Source organism: Erythrolamprus reginae, chromosome 2, assembly GCF_031021105.1.
Source record: "Erythrolamprus reginae isolate rEryReg1 chromosome 2, rEryReg1.hap1, whole genome shotgun sequence".
In the NCBI taxonomy this organism is placed as follows: Eukaryota; Metazoa; Chordata; class Lepidosauria; order Squamata; family Dipsadidae; genus Erythrolamprus; species Erythrolamprus reginae.
This window is the reverse complement of record NC_091951.1, coordinates 39,023,803-39,047,527: the sequence shown is the minus strand read 5'-3', so window position 1 is coordinate 39,047,527 and position 23,725 is coordinate 39,023,803. Positions and strand designations below refer to the sequence as shown.

Sequence of the window (23,725 nt, the reverse complement as noted above, 5' to 3'; positions counted from 1 at the left end):
TTTAGATTAATAAGGTAATAGGCTTTCAGAGCTAGTCAAAGTCAGAAATCCAATGCAAAATTATCTCCAGGCACTCACCAGGCCCAATTCCATGATCATCTCAATGATGCTATCCGCTGGCAATCACCAAAAAGTTTTATTACAGCTAAAGCTTGTCCATTTCTAAATGGTGCCATTTTCTGGCTATCACCAAAAAGATTTATTATCTCTAAATCTCTGGATCCCAATGTGGGGCAAACGCAATTTGATTTGTGAGGGGGGCAATTTAAGCATTAGTATGAAACAGTGACTTCTTTGCATTTGATATGGTTCTAGGATAAGGTGACTAGATGTCCCGTTTGTAAAAAAGATTGGGACTTTTTAAAAACGCCGCAAAACGCAGGATAAATTATTCTAGGGCCCCTGTTATGATAAATATGTTTTTTGATTGGCTGATTAGTCTTATTAAATTTAGCAGAATCTCTTATTTCTAGCAGAATGTGTGCACTTCTATGTATATCTGTTAAATTCTCCAAAATACTAACTATAGTTGAATTATTATATTCAACAGAGTTTTGTTAAGTATTATTTTTCTTTCTTTTAATACTGCCACCTATCACTGCTTCTCTGTACTGCAGCAAACCACTGACTGCTCGTTTGAGGCCTGCTTTCTTGTCAGCAACTTTTACCTCAGAATCTTCTGTTTCAAGTAAGATTCTCAGTACTTTAAATTCTTTTCTTTTCTTTTTTCTCTTTGATTACTCTTTTTCTTATATTTCATTCTTTACTTTACTTTAAAATTATTGGCATGCTTTCTTTGAATGAAATAAATAGAAAGTTTGACAGAGTGTGAAATAAAACAATTTGTGGGAGAGCAAGTAAAGAGAGTAGGCCCAGAAAGGAAATTTGTGAGGTCTCAGAAAGTAAAGAATGAAATATAAGAAATCCACAGTTTCTTATATAAGAAGTCCACAGTTAATTTGATATATTAAATTAATTTTAATAGGTATTTTATTTTAATATTAAAGTTTGTAACATTTATTTTCTAAGTAAACAATATTATTTATAAATTGAATATTTATAGAAACATAGAAACATCCAGCCTCCATTTTGTTTCCAGTGCCTTTCTTCCGGCTCTAAAAAGCTCAGGTTTTTAGATTTCTAAAACATAGAAACATAGAAGACGACGGCAGAAAAAGACCTCATGGTCCATCTAGTCTGCCCTTATACTATTTTCTGTATTTTATCTTAGGATGGATATATGTTTATCTCAGGCATGTTTAAATTCAGTTACTGTGGATTTATCTACCACGTCTGCTGGAAGTTTGTTCCAAGGATCTACTACTCTTTCAGTAAAATAATATTTTCTCATGTTGCTTTTGATCTTTCCCCCAACTAACTTCAGATTGTGTCCCCTTGTTCTTGTGTTCACTTTCCTATTAAAAACACTTCCCTCCTGGACCTTATTTAACCCTTTAATATATTTAAATGTTTCGATCATGTCCCCCCTTTTCCTTCTGTCCTCCAGACTATACAGATTGAGTTCATTAAGTCTTTCCTGATACGTTTTATGCTTAAGACCTTCCACCATTCTTGTAGCCCGTCTTTGGACCCGTTCAATTTTGTCAATATCTTTTTGTAGGTGAGGTCTCCAGAACTGAACACAGTATTCCAAATGTGGTCTCACCAGCATTCTATATAGCGGGATCATAATCTTCCTCTTCCTGCTTGTTATACCTCTAGCTATGCAGCCAAGCATCCTACTTGCTTTCCCTACCGCCTGACCGCACTGTTCACCCATTTTGAGACTGTCAGAAATCACTACCCCTAAATCCTTTTCTGCTGAAGTATTTGCTAATACAGAACTGCCAATACAATACTCAGATTGAGGATTCCTTTTCCCCAAGTGCATTATTTTACATTTGGAAACATTAAACTGCAGTTTCCATTGCTTTGACCATTTATCTAGTAAAGCTAAGTCATTTACCATATTACAGACGGCTCCAGGAATATCAACCCTATTGCACACTTTAGAGTCATCGGCAAATAGGCAAACCTTCCCTACCAAACCTTCCCTTATGTCACTCACAAACATATTAAAAAGAATAGGACCCAGAACAGACCCTTGTGGTACACCGCTTGTAACCTGACTCTGCTCAGAATACTCGCCGTTAACAATAACTCTCTGATGTCTACGCTTCAGCCAGCTGCAAATCCATTGAACTATCCAGGGATTAAGTCCAATGTTCACTAATTTATCTATCAGCTCTTTATGTGGAACCATATCAAAGGCTTTGCTGAAGTCCAGGTAGGCAATATCCACGGCACCACCTTCATCCAACACCTTTGTGACACAGTCAAAGAAATCAATGAGATTAGTCTGACATGATTTGCCTTCAGTAAAGCCATGCTGATTTGGGTCCAATAAGTTATTGTTTTTAGGTGCTGATTTATCCTCTTTTTGAGTAGAGTCTCCATCATTTTAACTACAACTAATGTCAAGCTAACTGGCCTGTAGTTACCAGCTTCTTCTCTACCGCCCTTCTTGTGGGTAGGCACAACACTGGCCATTCTCCAATCCTCAGGAACTTCTCCTGTTAACAAGGATTGGTTAAACAAATCAGTCAGGGGGGTAGCATGACAGATCTGAGTTCTTTAAGAACTCTGGGGTGGATGTCATCTGGACCCATTGCCTTATTTATCTTTAATCGTTCAAGTTCTTCTAAGACATGGGCTTCTAAGATCACTGGAGCTGAATCCGTACAGCTGGAAGCAATGCTATATCCCTCTATAGTGTTATTTTGTAAGGTGTCTTTTGAGAAAACTGAACAGAAGTAGTATTGAAATGGTCAGCGATCTCCTTATTCCCATTAATGCATGTATTATTCCCGGTACTAAGCTTCGTGATGCCGCAGTTTTTCTTCTTCTTATCACTAATATATCTGAAGAAGGTTTTATCCCCCTTCTTTACAGATTTGGCAATTTCTTCCTCTTTTGAGGCTTTAGCAGCATATATTATCTGTTTTGCCTCCTTCTGTCTCATTTTATACACCTCCCTATCAGCTATACTTCCAGACTCTTTATACCTCCTATAGGCAGCCTTTTTTCATTGACTATAGCCCTTACATCATTGCTAAACCATAGCGGTTTCTTCTTCCTTTTACCTTTAGTTATTTGTCTTACATACAGTCCAGTAGCTTTTAAGATGGCCTTTTTTAATACAGTCCACTGGGTGCTCGCTCCTGCCATTTTATCCCTCCCCTTTAATTCATTATCTAAATATTCCCCCATTGCATTAAAATTTGTTTTTCTGAAATCCAATACTTTGGTTGCATTATAGGATTGCTCACAATGAGTTTTTACATCAAACCACAAACATAGATGGTCACTGCAACCTAAATTTTCTCCCACTTTGACCTCTGAAACCCAATTCCCATTCGTAAAAACTAAATCTAGAATATTCTCCCCTCTAGTTGGTGTCTTAACCAGCTGTGCCAGAGCTGCTCCTGTAAAGGCCTCTACTATATTCTTACTTTTGCATGTAAGGGCACTGGGGATATTCCAGTCAACATCAGGCATGTTGAAATCACCCATAACCACAATATCTCCCTTTACTGCCATTTGGGTAATTTCATCCACCCTCTTGTTGTCATATTCCTCAGATTGCCCTGGAGGCCTATAGATCACCCCAATTCTAATGACAGAACCTTCTTTATTTTGCATGCAAATCCAGAGAGTCTCCAGATCTTGACATGTATTTTGAATTAGTCTTGTTTTTAGACTTTCTTTAACATAAATGGCTACTCCACCTCCCCTTGTCTCTATTCTATCCTTCCTATACAGTGTATATCCTGGTATGGATATTTCCCATTCATTAGAATCCTTAAACCATGTCTCAGTTATGGCAACCAGATCCAAATTATCTCTAGATATTATGGCCATTAACTCACAGAGCTTGTTGCTCAAGCTTCGAGCATTCGTGCACATTACCCAAAGAACATTGTTTTCATTATTAGTTTGCCCCTTATCATCAACAACTACATCTATTTTATTTGCAGTTCCGTTTTCATAAGCTTCCCAAAACTGATTTATCCTCATTGGTCGGGGACAGAAATCACCCACATCAGTTACATCTCTGTCCCCTTTACCTAGTTTAAATGCCTGTCCAAAAAAGTTCTGAATTCCTCACCGAGCACCTGGGTACCTCTGTATGATGGATGCAAACCATCCCTCTTAAACAACTCCCTATTAGACCACCTACTGACATCATGACTTACATAGCCAAAACCTTCAGCTTTACACCACTGCCTTAACCACACATTAAACTCTCTGATACACGTTGTTTTATCCTCTTGGCCACAAACCGGTAACACCTCTGAGAAAGTCACTGAATCAGTTATTTTACCCAGCTCCACACTTAGACATTGAAAATCTCTTTTTACCTCATTAACATTTCTCTGGGACAAATCATTTGTGCCAAGATGCACCACCACATCAACGTTATTACCTTTACTCACAGCCTTGATAATGTTTGTAATTCGCCTCCTGTCCCTGCTGGCAGTGGCCCCTGGGAGACACCTCATCACCTTCACCACATCTTGAATGATGATGATCGTTCAAGCCGTTCCCACCTGGTCACTTGGCCGGCAAGGCACTCCTACCTAGTCACATGACCATCAAGCCACACCCACAAAATAAGCCACACCCACAGTGTGGCAGTAAAAGTTTTGGCTGCCCATTACTGCCCACACCCACAAGTGCAGTCATGTGGACCAATCCAGGGAAGGGAGTGTTGGCTTTTTTTCACTTGTTCAGTCACCTTAGACTTTGCACAAGGAATGTGCGATGGTTTCCAATCTCTCTCTCTCTCTCTCACTCCTCCCGTATTCCTATCGCTGTTACTGTACCAGGTGGCCTGACAGGCTCTTTTCAAGGCTGCCGACCAGAGATAGTGGCTGCCCTTTGCTCTAGAGTCCTCTCACGACATTTGAAGGAAGTTCTCTCTTTTTCCATGTCTTTGATATTGGAGCCTTTTGCCAATACTTGCAGGTTCCTCCCCCTTTATGGACAGAATCCAGTTGGTCAATGGACCTTCCTGGATTATATAAAGTTGCTCTTTTGTTGATCATTTGTGTGCGTGTGAGCAGGATACAGCCTGGTGATCTCTCTCAAGCTGCTTTCTTCTTTCGAATAACAAATAATCCCGTTAAATCTGACAAGTGAGTAAGTCTGCAGGATTGTTGAATAACAGTTTTTTTCAGAGAATTAGATGATTTTTAGGAAAGGTACTAGAATTTCTTGTTTTTCTTCTGGGAGGTTAATTCTACTTAGGCTAGTTAGTTGTATTCCAGGCTAAACATACATAAAGAGACAACAGTTTCTTCAGCCATAATGTGCTTGCTAAAGTTTGAGACACAGAGAACAAGGGTGGAAAAGAAAAGCAGGGAAGAGAAATCCCATACTGGGTTCCCATTTCTTCTAGGTTCAGATATGTGCCTGCAAATTTCCACCATCTTTACCTAACAATAAGACCTATTAAAGATCAGTGGGATATTCTTCTATGTAGATACTGATAGAATTGCATTTCTTAAAGCACTTGTGCAATTGTACTGGATACATCATGGGTAGCATTATTTCTATTTTACTTTGCTCTAATATTACTGTCTGTACATCCGATGATTTGTTAAGTTTTGGAACCTTTGGAACTTTTGGAACCTGAGTGTCTTGCTCCTTCATATATGCTGGCACTTGAGCTGTTGCCTAGCTCAGCTCCAATGGGTGTGCCAGCCAGCGGATTTTTGGCTCACACAGAGGCTCTGTGAGAGCATTTTTGGCTTCCAGAGAGCCTCCAGGATGGTGTGGGAGGGCATAACATGAGCTTATTGGACCCACCAGAAGTTGGGAAACAGGCTGTTTGAAGCCTCCCCGGGCATTGAATTATGGGCGTGGGCACTCGCACACGGGCAATAGCACACGCACACACACTCTTTCGGCACCTGAGGAAAAAAAAGGTCATCACTGACTTAGGTCCACCCACAACAGCTCGCACGGCTGCATTCTGGACCAACTGTAGTCTCCGAACGCTCTTCAGGAGTAGCCCCATGTAGAGTGCATTGCAATAGCCTAACTGTGAGGTGATAAGGGCATGAGTGCCCGTGAGAAGAGCCTCCTGATTGCAATTGGTGTACAGTGATCCCTCGATTATCGCGAGGGTTACGTTCCAAGACCTCTCGCGATAATCGATTTTCCACGGTATAGTGGTGCGGAAGTAAAAACACCATCTGCGCATGCACGCCCTTTTTTCCATGGCCGTGCATGCGCAGATGGTGGAGGCGGAGAGCAACGAAAGTGCGGAAGCCGACAGATTGCTTTGAATGTCGGCTGCCCCCGCCCCCCAGCACCCGCTCGCCGCTCGCCCCGCCCGCCCTGCCGCTCGTTCTCTCACCGCTCTCCCCGTTCGCTCGGCCGGCCGCTGCCCGGCTGGGGAGGTGGATTCGCCACCCCCACCAGCCCGATCTCTCTCCAGTGGCTGGGGAGGTGGATTCGCCGCCCCCACCAGCCCGATCTCCCTCCGGTGGCTGGTGTTACACACACAAGCCATTCCTCCTTTGGCTGGGGAGAAGAGACCCCACCGGGCGCAAGCTGCTCTGTTATTTGCCGCTCCTCGCCGCCTTCGCCTCGCTTCGCCTCAGCTGCTGCCCGCTGCCTTCATCTTCTCCCCAAACTCCTCCTTCCCCGCCAAAGCAGCCACCGCAGTTGAGCGCGTGAGCGATGCAGGGCAGCCCAATGCCGCCGGGAGGGGAATCCAAGCCGGTGGCTGGGGACGCGGATCCACTGCCCTCGCAGCCCGATCTCCCTCTGGGGGGGGCGACGAACCGACGATCGGGGGCTGTCCGTCCCTGTTGGGTGGTGCAGGGCAGGCACAGGGAGGGAGGGAGAGAAAGGAAAAAGAGAGAAAGGGAGGGAGAGAAAATTGAATGAAGAAGGGAGAGAAAGAAAGAGTAAGAGGTAGAAAGGATAGAGAAAAAGGAAGAGAAAGGGAGAGAGAAGTGACTCTTGGTGATGACGTATGACGTCATCGGATGGGAAAAACCGTGGTATAGGAAAAAAACCGTGGAGTATTTTTTAATTATTATTTTTTGAAAAACCGTGGTATAGCGTTTCGCGAAAATCGAGACCGCGAAAATCGAGGGATCACTGTACTACGTGAACCTGTGCAAAGGTCCCCCTAGCTACAACTAACAGATAGTGGTCTAATCTTAGTTGTAAGTCTTATCTGAGTGGGATAATTTTTCCATCCCCAGAACCAATGATGGACAATGGATGTAATCTTTCGGAGGCAATACCCACAGCCACTCGGTCTTGTCGGGGTTAAGTCTGAACCTGTTACCTCTCATCCAGACCCTCACAGCCTTCAGACACTGCCACATCACATCCACTTCTTCACTGAACTGGCACAGGGTGGAGAACTGAGTATCATCAGCATATTGCTGATACCTCACCCCATGCCATCGGATGATTGTACCCAGTGGTTTCATGTAGATACAGTTATGAGCTGCTTACCACATGGGGGGGGGGGAGGGAGGGTTTGACGCAATGGGGATAGCAAAAATGGAGCTGAAGGAAGGGAAGGGAAGAAGGGAAGGAAAGGGAAGGCTGGAAAGGGAAGGGGTAAAGGAGTGGAATAGGGGAAAAAAGGAAAGAAGGAAAGGGAGGAGAAAGGAAGGGAGGAATGGAAGGAAAGCAAAGCAAAGGAGAAAAGGAGTGGAACAGAGGAAAAGAAAGGAAAAAAATGGGAGGAAAGGAAGGAAGAGAAAGAAAGAAAGGAAAAAAAACCCTTATCACCACAATTGAGCCCAAAATTTGGTTGCAAAGCAAGAACATTCTTGCTTAGTTTGTATCTATTATGTGCTCGTGTATTGTTGTGGTTGAAGCTGAAGTATTCATTGACAGGTAGGATATTGTAATGGATAATTTTATGTACTACATTTAGGTTGGACCAAAGTTATAACTTGTCTACAAAGTCGTATCCATCTAGCTTGTATTTTGTGTTTTTATTTTTATTTTTGCCAATATGTAAGACAGAACATATGTTGGTTGAGATTTGGACTTTGTTTGTTATTTGGACTTCTATGCCGCCCTTGTTCGTACACTCAGGGCGGCTCACAACAAGATAAATTCAAAAACCCTGGCACTTTAAAAAAATCATCCACATCCATCCTATCATTATATACATTCACATCATTGGCCGGAGTAACATGTTAACACTTTGCCTGGTGGCAAAGGTGAGTTTTTAAAACCTTTCCAAAGGCCAAGAGGATGGGGGCAGTATGAATCTCTGGAGGGAGTTGATTCCAAAGGGCCGGAGCCACCACAAAGGAGGCTCTTCTAGGCCCTGCTAGACAGCATCGCCTGGCTGACGGGACCTGGAGAAGGCCAACTCTGTGGCACCTGACTGGCCGCTGGGATATATGAGGCAGAAGATGGTCCCATAGGTAATCTGGTCCTAAGCCATGTAGGGCTTTATAGGTCACAAGCAACATTCTAAATTGCTATTGGAGACCAATCTGTAGCCAATACAGCTCACATAGTGATGATGAAACTTGGGGATGTCTTGGAAAGCCCATGACGGCTTGTGCGGCTGCATTTTACAGTACCTGCACACTCTGAATATTCTCTTAAAGGTAGCCCCATGTAGAGGGCATTGCAGTCATCGAACCTCGAGGTTGCCAATTGTTTGACCATTCTGGCAGATAGTCAAGGTCTTTCTGTAGGGTAGCAGCATTGTTATTTATTTTAGTTATACTGTATCTTAACCATAATTCACAAGATAGGGCTTAGTATACCAAGTTCCAGAATAGGATTCCGGAATAAGTTAGAAAATTAGAACACAGAAAATACAGTGGTACCTCGGTTCTCGACCACAATCTGTTCCAGAAGTGTGGTCGAGAACCGATTTGGTCGAGAACCGAATTAATTTATCCCATAGGAAATAATGGAAATGGATTTAATTGGTTCCCAGCCCATTGACTTGCTGGGAACCAATTGAATCTACAGTATTTCCTCCATTTCCTATGGGATAAAGATCTGAGGGGACGGGGTGAGAGGGAATGGTAGTCGTAATCCCGACACGCCCCTCCTGGCCACCCTCTTAACAGCTGCCCAGTTACCTTATAACTGCTCCAAGCTGCAGGAGGGTAGGGCTGGCTGCAATACCGGCAGCTTCGGCGGGCTCCTTTCCTTAGCGGTTTAGTTGGTTAGCTCCAGGCAGCTGCACCAACTTTTTCTTTCCCGGCTCTGGTGGCTTCCCTTCATCTCGTGACGTTCCTGATGCTGCTGCTGCTCCTCGAAGGGAAGCCACCGGAGCCGCTACCGCTGGGAAAGAAAAAGTTGGTGCAGCTGCCTGGAGGTAACGAACTGAACCGTTTAGGAAAGGAGCCCCCCGAAGCTGCCGGTATTGCAGCCAGCCCTACCCTTCCTGCAGCTTGGAGTAGTTACAAGGTAGAGACTGGGCGGCTGTTAAGAGGGCAGCCAAGAGGGACGTGTCGGAATTCCGACTCCCATTCCCTCTCACCTCGTCCCCTCAGATCTTACATTTTGGATACTAAACAAAATTTTCTGTTCAGTATCCGAATTTTTGTTCAGAAGCAAATTTTTGCAGAAAATTTTGTTCGGTATCCGAAATGTACGAAAACCAAAGCGTTCGAGAACCGAGGTACCACTGTATATAACAACACTGTTATCAGTGAACCAAAGAGCATCTGAGAAATAAATGAATTTCCATTCCTGTGCATTCACACACGTTTCGATGTATTAACAAAGCCATTCTGGATTCACCTCCGATGATTCCAACCCTGGAATCCCCATCCAGGTTAAAGTTCATTTCACATCTCCACAACCACAAGTGCAATCATGTGGATCAATCCGGAGCAGGGATTTCTGCTTCCTTCATTTATACAGTTAACCTTGGACCTGCGTAAAGGAATGTGTGGTGGTATAAATCTCTCTCTCTCTCACCCCTCCCATTTCTCTAGCGCTGCTAACAGTTGTCAGGCTTTGTCAGTAATGAATTTGGGTCTGACCACTGTATTAGAAACCCTGGCGAAAATCTACTAGTTAAACCGTCCATTCACTGAGCAAGGGGATCAGTAATCAAGAGTTCTAAGCAGTTCTTCTAGAATGTTTTCCATACATCATGAAGAAGGGTAAAGTTGACTAAGCCCTTCCCTGCTCACCACTGGTGTCCTCAGCAAAAAAGTAGCCCTACAATCATAATGAAGTAATCATGAATTGGCAAAAGGTGGGTTGATACAGTAGTGGAATAATCTCATATTGGTTGTACCTTTTTCCAGGTCCACTGAATTGTCCTACTGTTGCAATGCCTTGTCTACTATGCCCTTCTCTCTTGTGCTGCCTCCTCCTCCTCCTCCCCTTTCCATTGGCCTCCGGTTCTGGTTCCAATGGGGACACAGTGGTCATAACCAGTAGTGGCCCTATTAAGGGCAAGCAGTTCCTGTCTGCCCTTGGATCTGTGACAGTCTATCTAGGCGTTCCTTATGCTGAGCCTCCCCTGGGGAAGTTGCGTTTCCAGAAACCTCTCCCACATCAGCCATGGAGTCAAACATTGGAAGCCACCAGTTTTGGCAATTCCTGTCCTCAATTTATTTTCCGGGATGCCCCTGAAGCAGAGTTATGGTCTTATAAAACAACACTGTCAGAAGATTGTCTTTCCCTCAACATCTGGGTGCCACCCCCACAACCTTCTTCATCAGTCCCTGTTCTGGTCTGGATACATGGAGGGGCATATTTAATGGGCACGTCTTCAGTGGACATGTTCAATGGGGCATTCTTGGCTGCCACTGAGAACGTCATTGTGGTCACCATCAATTATCGCTTGGGCGCCCTGGGCTTTCTATACTTGCCACCAGCTGCTCCAGGGAACCTAGGCTTATGGGACCAACAACTGGCCCTGAAGTGGATAAAAGAGAATGCAGCTGTCTTTGGGGGAGATCCTTCTCGGGTGACCGTTTTGGGCCACAGTGCTGGAGCAGCTTCTGTGAATTTCCATCTTCTTGCACCGAAAAGCCAGGACCTTTTTGCCCAAGCGGTGATCCAGAGTGGAACAGCCAATGCCTTCTGGGCTTGGAGGTCTCCTGAGGAAGCCAAACGGTTAGCTTTAGAATTTGTTCATCTGCTAGGTTGCTCCAAGGACAGTAACATCAGCATAGTGCATTGTCTGCAAACAAAAAATGTTTCTGAACTTATTCAGCATGAAATAGCTATGTCCTTTAAAAGCTTCCTTGCAGATTTTCCCTTCCGGCCAACCGTAGATGGGGAGTTTTTGCTTGGTGATCCAGAAAAGCTCATGGAGGAGGGGCAAATTCAGGTCAAACCAGTCCTCATAGGTGCAACCTCTGATGAAGCGGCCACATATGTCCATAATCTTTTCCCTAACATCACCGACAATCTCATCAATCAGGAGCAGCTTCTGAAGGGGATAGGGCTGTTGGTCCCCAACGCAACTGAAGATTTTATTCGGACTATTGCAATGAGGTACAGTGAAGGACTACACGGCCCAGCACAATACCGCTCTGCTATGTCCCACTTCTATACAGATCGGATCTTTTCATGCCCATTGATGGAAGCTGCAGGAAATATCAGGAAAACTGGGAGTCCTGTATATGCCTATTTATTCGCACATCGCCCTTCATGGTCAATTTGGCCTGAATGGATTGGGGCATCTCACAGTGCTGAGGTTCCTTTTGTTTTTGGAAGCTTTGAATCAGTGAACCTTATAAATCAAACATACACAGAGGCTGAAACCAGGCTGAGCCGTAAGATGATGCACTACTGGGCAGAGTTTGTCAGAAATGGGTAAGCAGTTCACTTTATTTCTTTAAATTTGTATTGCGGCCCCCCATTTAACCAATGCACTTTAGATCTAAAGTAATGCAGCCCTAAATAACAATATTAAGATAGAATGTTGCTTGTTTTCAATCCAGAGAAGGCGCTTACTTGAGGCCACATAATTGCAACCCTGTGCAAGCAGGGGTGACATTCAAATTTCCCCCCTGCTGGTTCTGTGGGCGTGGCTTGGGGGGGGTCATGTGACTGAGTGGGCATGGCCAACTTGATGTCACTCACTGCAAGATAGGGTGGCACCAAGGCATGGCCACAGAAATGACAGAAAAGTTTGGCCAAGTGTTCAACCTGGTTGCCTCTTGTCTCCTTCTCATGTTTGCTCTGGGTGTATGAGCCCAAGGAGACATGGAGTGACTGGGAGGGGAAGGGAGGAGAGGGGCCAGTCCAGCACCCTACGAAGTTGTCCTTGGACATGGACGTGTCCAGTGGTGCTTGTGTCACGCTGTATATTGCCAGCCCCTCAGAGACATTCAGTAATGAAAGAGTTAACTATGTGTGCCTTTTAAGACCCTCCTATTATGATATAATATCCTGCCAATCTTACCTCACTTCCTTCTTCTTCATCAATTCCTTACACTCTTCTCCATTATCTTCCATTATGTAAAGACGTATATTTGAGTTGTCCCTCGAGACATGTTTTATTTCTGTTTGTTAAAATAAAGAAATCTTGTCTTGAACAAATGACTAAGGCTTGTATCCATCGACTCCGCGGGGTTAAGGTTCTAACGGACTTTAATCAATTTTACTAAACCCCGACAGCGTGTGTGCTTGGCGGCACAAGATTTGGCTTCTGCACACGCACAGCAAGCAAAAGCTCATGTGCGGATGCGTGCCAAGCGAGATTTTGGTGATTTTTGGAAATATTTTTGCTTTCACGCATGCGCAGAAGCAAAACGTTGGTGAAAATCGCCAAAATCTCATTTGTGTGAACGTCTTCACACAAGATTTTGCTTGCTGCGCATGCGCAGAAGCTAAATCTCATGCAGGCGTGCATGGGCATGCATTGGGGATGCACAGCTGCATGAGCATCCCAAAAATCGCTACCACAACGTAGCACCTTATGGTTCCAGTAGCAGGTCATCAACGGGCCAGTCAGTGGTGCGATGTACTGGTTCTCTGAACTGCACTTAATCATCGCCACTGATTCTATGGAACCTATCAGAACCTGCTGAAAAACACCCCTGCTCTATTCAATTCTGGAGAAGAGGCTGTCCAATCGCTTCCTAAAAACCTCCAGCGAGGAAGCCCTCACAGCTTCTGAAGGAAAGCTGTTCCACTGATCAATTGTTCTCACTGTCAGGAAATTTCTCCTTATTTCTAGGTTGGTTCTCTCCTTGATTAGTTTCCACCAATGTCCCTTTCTTTCTCCATAGGAATCCCACTGGGTCAGCAGCCACCAAGGATGAGTGGCCACTCTATAATGCCACAGAGCAGAATTTCTTCCTTCTTCATATTGAGCCATTCAAGGAAAGGGTGATAGAGCACTGTGGTTTTTTAAAGAGACTTTTTTCAAAGTCTGAAGAGACAGGTAAGTTCAGCTATTAGTTCTGTCCTTGGAAGGGAGTAGTGCTTGATAAAAAAGATATTTTTTAAAAATCATTTATATATCAAATATAGAGATTGCCCATCTCACTCCAAGAGCAATCTCTACAAATTGATTTTATTGCCACTCTTTGCATACTCATTTGATTTTACACTGGTCAAGTTTGTTATGCGAGGGATAAATTTTGTAGAGCGAGCATATTTCACGACATCCCAAGAGTTAGGTCTCCAGTAATGTCCTCTATGTAAACTTTAATTGTTCACATAAAGATAAGAACAACAACAACAATAATGAATCCCAAAACATCTGGATCACCATTTGACCATCATTGTCATTAACAAAATCCCTTTCAGTCCACTGCAAAAAACAGGTTTATTTGGAATAGCTTACATTCTGCAATGATAACTTTAATACCATGAAAAAATATCTCCCCTTTCCAGCTTTTTGGGAAGGACAGAGTAGATGGACAAAAAAATGTCAAATCCAGTATAAATATCTGGCTGATGTTGTGACGAACAATAATGTGTGTGTGTGTGTGTGTGTGTGTGTGTGTGTGTGTGTGTGTGTGAATGAAGGTCTTGGCACATTTGGGTTTCTTCCTATGTAAGTTTCAGAGATTTCTTGCGACGTTTCGACGAAGTCTTACTCGTCATCTTCAGGCTGGTGCTTTCGATTTTGTGAACCCTAGCACAAAGCCGAAAGCACCCGCCTGAAGATAACAAGTGGGACCCCATCGAAAAGTCGCCAGGAATATTTGAAACTTAAACAGGAAGAAACCCGAATATGCCAAGACCTTCATATCAAAAGCACTATTGGGGTTATTATCAGGGGATGTCTTATTTTGGAGAAAACAAGGTATTATGCCATGGATCATGGAATCCTCAGAATAGCGGTTCTGTGTTTATTTCTCTCAGGAATCAATCAAGACTTCTGTTTAAAGCCTGGGGAAACGATGACAAGCTGCAGCAGAGAACCTTCCAGAAGCTTCCATTGTCCTTTCAGAGACTGATGGTGGGATCTTGGAAGACAAATGAGGAAACAACTAAAACCCGCATCACTTTTGCTGTTAAAATAATAAATTGCTAAGAGTAATTTGTTAGATCTTGATTTGAGGCAGGCTTCCTCAAAAAGAACCTCTTAATAAATACGGTTTCAATTATTAGGATAAAAATCCTTTTATTTTCACAACAAGGTAAGAACTTGATGATGCAATATGGAAAAATAAATAAAGGAAAATTAATTAAGCAAATTTTGCTATAATCTAATGACTCACATATCTTTTCATAGGGGTGAGCTCCTTAAATCTAACAAATATTCTAGGTATTGTAATCAAAATTATTTTAATATATCCTGGTATGGAGAAACCAGTTTAGGCAGGATTCTTAAATTAGAACATGATCCATTTAATCAGAATCCTATTACCTATTTTCATATCTTGTTATGATTATAGCTTTTTTGTTTTTAGGTAATGATTGATATTAATTGTTTTATTTAGTATCCTAGTATGAGTTAAGTTGATTGCTTCTTTAGTGTTTTATCACTAAAATTATTTTAATATATCCTGATATATTATGTTAATTGCTTATTTAGTATCTTACGACTATCACTAAGTGTTATGATTTCTGATCAATGTATCTTATAGTGATTAGGATCATGATTTATAACTTGTTGCTTGTATGTATACTGAGAGCTTATGCACCAGAGACAAATTTCTAGTGTGTCTTACTTGGCCAATGTTCTGTTCTGTTCTTTCCTAGTCTTATTTTTTGTGCTCTAAAAATATCAGTAAATGTTCTGCCGGCTCTTGGCACGAGCCTCTAATTAAATGCAAAAGTAGCCAAAACAGACACACATACAATACTTTCTTTATCCAGAGAAAAAATAGAAGCAGTCAAAGGGCTCACTTGAAGGCAGTGAAATAACAAAAAACAAAACAAAACTCAAAGCAATTAACCAGTAGCTGTGAAGTCGTCACAGCTACTCTCCTTCAGACTTTGTTTAACTCACACAGTTAACTATGATTTACGTTCAGAGTCCAGATATCAAAGCACAGGGTCCTTGGAGAATTCGAAGAGTCAAGGCAAATCCACAATCACAAACAGATAATCTTCCACACTGAGAGACGGGCACTCTGCCCATTTAACAGCAGCCCTAATTACTTGAACCACACACAACCACAGGTGAACTCTCTTCTCTCTTGTAATACCTCCGTAGCTGCTCTCTTCTATTCATGGCTCTTCGCATGTGTGGATCTATAACTGCTTCCTCATCAGAGTCCAGTGAAGATAAGGATGATGATGAATGGCTTCCTCCTGGGCTGCCTGCCAAGCCCCCCTCTGAGGGTCCCATTTCACAGTCACTCCCTGCTGCCGATGATACTTCGCTGCCCGAAGCAGTTGGCAGTAAAACAGGCCTCTGACACTGGGAGGATTCACCCACATCCACCCTCACACTCCTTGGGGAAGGAGCTGGCCCAGAGCCAAGCACAACAAGTAAATATCATGAAAATATCACTGGATGCATTCTTTGTGTCCAGTAATATTCCATTACTTTAAAAGCATATGCTTTTTAAAAATGAGGCTTTACCTAAAAGGTTTACAAAATCCTCTCTGACTGATTTTCTTTGCTACCTTCTGGGAGGAGGCTTCGCCGTATCCACATGTCATTTTTAATGTGTGTCAGTGTGTACACAGAAAAAGTGAAAATCAGGGTTATTTTATCTTATAAGTCCAATTTGTGTTTTAATTAATAGTGTGAAAGAGGCAATACATTTATCTTTCCAATGATGAAGTATCATGTTTTAGCCATAATAAGGGCACAAAAAAATATATTATCCCGCTGGTAAATCCCAAATACTAGATATATAGTTAGTTCCAAATATGTAGTTAAAAGGTATGTAGTTAAAACATAAACTTTATTGTAAAAAATCCAAGCTGAATGCCAAATTATGCCTTTTCTGAGCCCAGCAATATTTACCTGATACATTAGAGTGAGAAGGCAGGAATTTTAATATCCATCAATGCTGATTGGAACATTTGTTTAAGCTTTTTGATCCTCATATGGACCTGTCAAATCATAGTTTTAATTTATTGTGACCATGATGTTTCTGTGGAAGAGAAGAGGGAATTCCCTCAATGCAACTCAATAAAACTTTTTATCTTTTTGTCAATTTGCTTCAACACTTAATTATGTGAATTAATAAATTGAGGAAATCTTGATTTAGCTCTTGTCTTGCTGTCTATTGGACTAATAAGCTAATAGGATTTCAGATCTAGTCTTAGTACAGGAATCAAATGTAAAATTATCTCCAGGCACTTACCTGGTCCAACTCTGTGATCATCTGCTGGCAATCACCAAAACGTTTCATTACCTCTAAATGTTTCCAAACTTGTCCATTTCTAAATGGTACCATGTGGAAGAGAAGATGGAATTCCCTTAATTCAACTCAATAAACCTTTTTTTGGTCAATTTGCTTCGACATTTAATTATGTGAATTAATAAATTGATGAACTCTTGATTTAGCTCTGGCCTTGCTGTCTTATTGGACTAATATAAAGTGACCAGATTTTAAAATTGGGAAAGAGGGACACCACTGAGCGGGGGATGAGGGATCTAAAAAAAGTTTAGCCAAAAAATATTAGCAAAATTTCTTTTTTCACTCTCTCGGTCTCTCTTCCTCCATCCCTTTCTCTCTATTTCTCTCTCTTTCTCCTTCCCTCTTTCTCTCCCTTCCTTCCTTCCTCTCTTTTTTGCTCTCTCTCTTCCTCCCTCCCTCCCTCTATCTCTATTTCTCTCTCCCTCCTTCCCTCCTCTCTCTTTCTCTCTACCTTCCATTCTATTGCTCTTTCTCTCTCACTCCCTTTCTTTCTTTCTTTCTTTCTTTCTCCATCTTCCTCTCTTTTCTCTCTCTTTCTCTCTCTTCCCTTCCCCAATGGTGCCTAGGTGGAGGTGAAGGCAGGAGAGGAGGTGGAGGGGTGAAGTGGGTCCGAAGGTGCTTCCCTTCTCCCATGGAGTCTCTGCCCAGCAGACCCGGACAGCCCCCTGACCTGTCCTCCAAGTTCCTCTGCTGTTCTTTCACACACCCCACCCGGCTCAAGACCGACATAGAAGGCTAGCTGAGGGGGGGGGATGAAAGGATGATTCCCCCCAGTTCCACTGACCCGTTACTCGTCTTCCTCTTTGGAGCGGGAAGAGCAGCCAGCAGAGGCCCAGACAGCCCTTAAGTTCCTCCGAGGTCACAGGGCTGCAGCACCGGGACAAGAGTGGGCCCGTCCGGGGGAAATGAGCAAGCAAAGACCCTGCAAAACTGGCTGGAAGTAAGCGTAGAGACCTCTGGCCAAGCTGGGTTGGGTGGGGAGGGCAAGGCAGCAGTGGGGAGCCTGGAATCCCCTCCTTCCAGCCTCTTCCCAAGGGTGCTGGTTGGGAGGAAAAAAAGCGGGACATATTTTAAAGGGTGTGGGACAAATGATGAAAAGGCGTGACTGTCCCACTGAAAGCAGGACATCTAGTCACTTTAGATTAACAAGCTAATAGGCTTTCAGAGCTAGTCAAAGTCAGAAATCCAATGCAAAATTATCTCCAGGCACTCACCAGGCCCAATTCCATGATCATCTCAATGATGCTATCCGCTGGCAATCACCAAAAAGTTTTATTACCGCTAAATGTTTCCAAGCTTGTCCATTTCTAAATGGTGCCATTTGCTGGCTATCACCAAAAAGATTTATTATCTCTAAATCTCTGGATCCCAATGTGGGGCAAACGCAATTTGATTTGTGAGGGGGGCAATTTAAGAATTAGTATGAAACAGTGACTTCTTTGCATTTGATATGGTTCTAGGATAAGGTGACCAGATGTCCCGTTTGTAAAAAAGATTGGGACTTTTTAAAAACGCCGCAAAACGCGGGATAAATTACGTATTCTAGGGCCCCTGTTATGATAAATATGTTTTTTGATTGGCTGATTAGTCTTATTAAATTTCTCTTATTTCTAGCAGAATATGTGCACTTCTATGTATATCTGTTAAATTCTCCAAAATACTAACTATAGTTGAATAATTATATTCAAATGAGTTTCGTTAATATTATTTTTCTTTCTTTTAATACTGCCACCTATCACTGCTTCTCTGTACTGCAGCAAACCACTGACTGCTCGTTTGAGGCCTGCTTTCTTGTCAGCAACTTTTACCTCAGAATCTTCTGTTTCAAGTAAGATTCTCAGTACTTTAAATTATTTTCTTTTCTTTTTTCTCTTTGATTACTCTTTTTCTTATATTTCATTCTTTACTTTCTGAGACCTCACAAATTTCCTTTCTGGGCCTAATCTCTTTACTTGCTCTCCCACAAATTGTTTTATTTCACTCTCTGTCAAACTTTCTATTTATTTCATTCAAAGAAATCATGCCAATAATTTTATAGTCCACAGTTAATTTGATATATTAAATTCATTTTAATAGGTATTTTATTTTAATATTAAAGTTTGTCATCATTTATTTTCTAAGTAAACAATATTATTTATAAATTGAATATTTATAGAAACATCCAGCCTCCATTTTGTTTCCAGTGCCTTTCTTCCGGCTCTAAAAAGCTCAAGTTTTTAGATTTCTAAAACATAGAAACATAGAAGTCTGACGGCAGAAAAAGACCTCATGGTCCATCTAGTCTGCCCTTATACTATTTTCTGTATTTTATCTTAGGATGGATATATGTTTATCCCAGGCATGTTTAAATTCAGTTACTGTGGATTTATCTACCACGTCTGCTGGAAGTTTGTTCCAAGGATCTACTACTCTTTCAGTAAAATAATATTTTCTCATGTTGCTTTTGATCTTTCCCCCAACTAACTTCAGATTGTGCCCCCTTGTTCTTGTGTTCACTTTCCTATTAAAAACACTTCCCTCCTGAACCTTATTTAACCCTTTGACATATTTAAATGTTTCGATCATGTCCCCCCTTTTCCTTCTGTCCTCCAGACTATACAGATTGAGTTCATTAAGTCTTTCCTGATAAATTTTATGCTTAAGACCTTCCACCATTCTTGTAGCCCGTCTTTGGACCCGTTCAATTTTGTCAATATCTTTTTGTAGGTGAGGTCTCCAGAACTGAACACAGTATTCCAAATGTGGTCTCACCAGCGCTCTATATAAGGGGATCACAATCTTCCTCTTCCTGCTTGTTATACCTCTAGCTATGCAGCCAAGCATCCTACTTGCTTTTAGATTTATATTAGATTAGATTAGATTTATTGGATTTATATGCCGCCCCTCTCCGCAAACTCGGGGCGGCTCACAACAAAGTAGAAACAATACATTATAGCAAGTCCAACCGCCCGACCACACTGCTCACCCATTTTGAGACTGTCAGAAATCACTACTGTTGAATCCTATGTAAATAGTTGGTTCCCGGAGAAACGCTGTCTGAGCTGGAAACAGGAAGTCGCGCCTGATTGGCTCAGACGCGGGCTGCTCTCTTTTGGCGGGAGCCGCAAATATATAAAAGAGCGGCTTCTCTCCAGGTTAAGCCAGACGTGTTCCCGCTGATTGTCACTTCCCTTTTAAGAGCTGAATAAAGGAACCGTCTTTACTTAAGCCTTTGTCTCTGGACTTTTCACTGGCGACGAACCACGCGTGCAAGATGAACCACGCGTGCAAGATGAACAACCTTCAAATCGGCCGGGCTCCTGAGTTCTTCGATCCGGAGAAATCCTCCTGGGACGCCTACATGGCCAAGTTCGACATCTTCCTCGAAGCTGCCGGAATAAGGGACGCCGACACCGAACGAAAGCGGGCAATCTTTCATTTCATTTCATTTCATTTATTGGATTTATATGCCGCCCCTCTCCGAAAACTCGGGGCGGCTAACAACAGTCATTACTGCGGCCCAGAAATATTCGATCTCTCCCAGACTCTCACCGATCCGCTTCCAGCCAAATCCGTCGCTTGGGACATCCTGCAAACCAAGCTCGCGAGCCATTTCAAGCCTATGAAACCAGCCGTCGTTTTCCGGCACCAGTTTTCAAGAATGGCCCAGCTCGAATCCGAATCCATTAATCAGTTCGCTACGCGTCTTCGAACGGTGCTTTCAAAATGTAAGTTTGATAACCCAGAAGCTCGCCTCACTGACGCCCTAATCTTCGGCATGAGAAATGCCATGATCCGAAACAAGCTCCTCACCGAAGACGAGCCGTCTCTCCAGGCAGTAATCAAGCTGGCACAAACCGCAGAGGTCGCCAACACTGCTGCCAAGGAGCTGAAGGAGCACGACAAGCGGGAAGTCATCGCCAAGATCGACTCCACGTTTTCCCACGCAGAGGCCCCAGACGACCTCAGCCCACCAGCCCTCAATGAGGACAGCTGTTTTCTGCTGCAACAGGACCAGCCGAGACAACCCAGATACCCTCGCTCCGTTGCCCCCTGCGCCGGCTGCCGAGGAAACCATCCGCGCCAACACTGCCCCTTCCGGGACGCCATTTGCCGCCGCTGCAACCGACGCGGCCATATCGCCGAAGCCTGCAGAGCACCCTTGCCTGAGGAATCTTTCTCCACTCCTCGTCCTCCTCGTTTCCAGACCCAAACACCTCAACCGCGCAAAAACCGGTTTCCCCGGTTTTCCGGCCGCAAGAACTACTCAACCGCTAACCGCGACTACTCAAGAGGTAACAATCAATTTTCCGTAAATAGCACGGCAACAAAAAATGGGGGCAAGATTGTAATCTCACTGCTCCTAAACAACAAGCCATGCTCTATGGAACTTGATACGGGGTCTAAATACACCATTATGCCATGGGAAAAGCTTATAATGTACATGCCTAGCCTCTCAAAGTCTGACCTTTTACAAACCTCATTGGTAATTAGAGATTTTCAAGGGGGAATAATACCTGTTCTAGGCCAAGTGAATGTACCTATTATGTTTAAGACTGTTAAATATACCCTTCCTATGATTGTTGTTGCAGGGGCTAGACACTCTCTCCTGGGTTTGGCTTGGATGGAACCATTGGGAATTGAAATTTCTGGTATCTGTATTGTTAACTCTGATAGCATGCCTAACTTCTTACAGGAATTCCCAGAAGTGTTTAGCCCCACCTTGGGATCGTATAAAGGGCCCCCTATCTCCTTTTCTATTGACCCCAAGGTCCCTCCTGTCCGGCTCAAACCACGCAGGGTACCCCTCCCGCTCCTTCCCAAGCTTGACCTACAGCTAGATAAGCTCATAAGCCAGGGCATTTTAGTTCCTGTAGAGCAGGGGCCATGGGAAACACCCATAGTCACGCCTCTTAAACCGGATGGCTCTTTGAGGGTTTGCGCTGACTATAAGTCAACGCTCAACAAAGCCCTCTAACATCACCCTTACCCCATTCCAGTGGTACAACAGCTCCTTCACTCCCTGGGGGAAGGGAAAGTGTTCGCAAAAATCGATTTAGCCCAAGCTTACCAGCAACTCCCTGTCGATGAACAGACAGCACTCACACAGACAATTGTCACCCACAGGGGTGCGTTTAAATGTACCAGATTACAATTTGGAGTAAGCATAGCTCCCGGGATTTTTCAAAGCATAATGGAACGTTTGTTGTCAGGAATTAAAGGGACCATTCCCTATTTTGATGACATTTTAATTTCAGGAGAAAACCAATATCAACTCAACAAAAGAATAAGAGAAGTATTACATAGACTACAAGATAAAGGGTTAAGGATCAAACCTGACAAATGTGTGTGGGGAACCAGCAGTGTAGCATTCTTAGGATATAGAATTGATGGGGAAGGCATCCACCCCACTACTGAAAAATTAAAAGCCATCAGGGAAGCCCCAGAGCCACAGAATAAAACAGAATTGCAGGCATTCTTAGGCCTTCTAAACTTTTACTTGGTCTTTTTAAAACAGAAGGCAACAGCAGCAGAGCCTCTACACCGACTACTTCAGAAAGGAACCCTTTGGACATGGGGGAGAACTGAGCACGAAGCCTTTTTGCAAATAAAGCAGTTGTTAACTTCCGCAAGTGTAGTAGTCCAGTATAGCACTTTACTACCCGTCAGGCTTACGTGCGATGCGTCCCCATATGGCGTGGGAGGGGTCTTGGCACATGTGTTGCCAAATAATACAGAGGCCCCAATTGCTTTCTTTTCAAGAACAATGACCAATACTGAGAGAAATTACAGCCAGCTAGATAAGGAGGCTCTAGCGTTAGTGGCTGGGGTGAAGAAGTTTCATAATTATCTCTTTGGCAGGAGTTTTGAATTGGTTACCGACCACAAACCTTTACTAGGCCTCTTAGCCCCCAACAAACCAACTCCCCCATTTATGTCTCCAAGATTAATTAGGTGGGCCTTGTTTATCTCAGGATACCAGTACGAGCTCATTCACAAAGGGGGTAAAACCATCAACCACGCAGATGGTCTTAGTAGGTGCCCAATGGCAGAGTTAGTAGAGGACCCTGCCCCATCTGCTGATGTTTTAATGATAGAACTCGAAGATAACCCACTAACAACAGCAAGGGAGGTGGCTGCGCACACACAGCAAGACCCAATTTTGAAAAAGGTGGTAAACTGTGTACTTAAGGGGTGGCAGAATGACTCTGTAGAAACTAACTTAAGTGATTTTAAAACCAAAAGATTGGAATTGTCATATGTTAAAGGTTGCCTGTTGTGGGGTGATAGAGTAATCATTCCTGAAAGTCTAAAGACCAAAGTACTCACAATGTTACATGTGGGCCACCCTGGTATTGTCAGGATGAAGGGTCTAGCTAGGGGGCACTTATGGTGGCCAGGTCTGGATACTGATATTGAAAAGTGGGTAGCCAAGTGTGATCCATGCCAAGAGTCTCGGCCAAACCCCCCCAAAACAACTCCAGCAGAGTGGGAACAACCTGCAGGGCCTTGGTCCAGGGTCCATATTGATTTCGCAGGGCCAGTGGGGTCACAATATTTCTTAATAGTGGTAGATGCATTTTCCAAGTGGGTGGAAATCATTGCAATGAATAATATAACCACTAGTGCCACAATTAAGGTTCTGCGCCATTTGTTTGCCACCCATGGCTGTCCTGACATCTTAGTGTCAGACAATGGACCCCAATTGACAGCCAGGCAATTTGAATTATTTTTAGATAACTTGGGGGTCAGACATGCTCTCATCTCGCCTTACTCGCCATGGGCTAACGGGTTGGCAGAACGATACGTTCGGGTTGCAAAAGAAGCATTGCGCAGGTCAGGCCCTGGAGATGTACAACAGCATCTGGACCAATTTTTGTTAACACAACATATTACACCAAATTCCCACACACACATAAGCCCTG

At 43.3% G+C, this 23,725-nt stretch overlaps 2 protein-coding genes across 4 annotated transcripts in view; both read left to right on the top strand.

The window, feature by feature from the left end:
- Positions 1 to 23,725, top strand: part of LOC139160210 (cholinesterase-like) — a 116,195-nt gene that overhangs the window by 28,400 nt on the left and 64,070 nt on the right. The gene's annotated exons all lie outside the window — the stretch shown is intronic.
- On the top strand, positions 5,040 to 16,912 carry LOC139160211 (cholinesterase-like). 2 transcript variants are annotated; one of them, XM_070737852.1, is made up of 4 exons: positions 5,040 to 5,202; positions 10,332 to 11,853; positions 13,275 to 13,429; positions 14,359 to 16,912. In XM_070737852.1, the coding sequence occupies exons 2-4, from the start codon at positions 10,358 to 10,360 to the stop codon at positions 14,451 to 14,453; spliced, it is 1,746 nt and encodes a 581-aa protein (XP_070593953.1). In that variant the 5' UTR covers positions 5,040 to 5,202; positions 10,332 to 10,357; the 3' UTR covers positions 14,454 to 16,912. The 2 variants fall into 2 exon arrangements, with proteins under 2 accessions (XP_070593953.1, XP_070593952.1); XM_070737851.1 differs by having other exon boundaries at positions 5,041 to 5,198.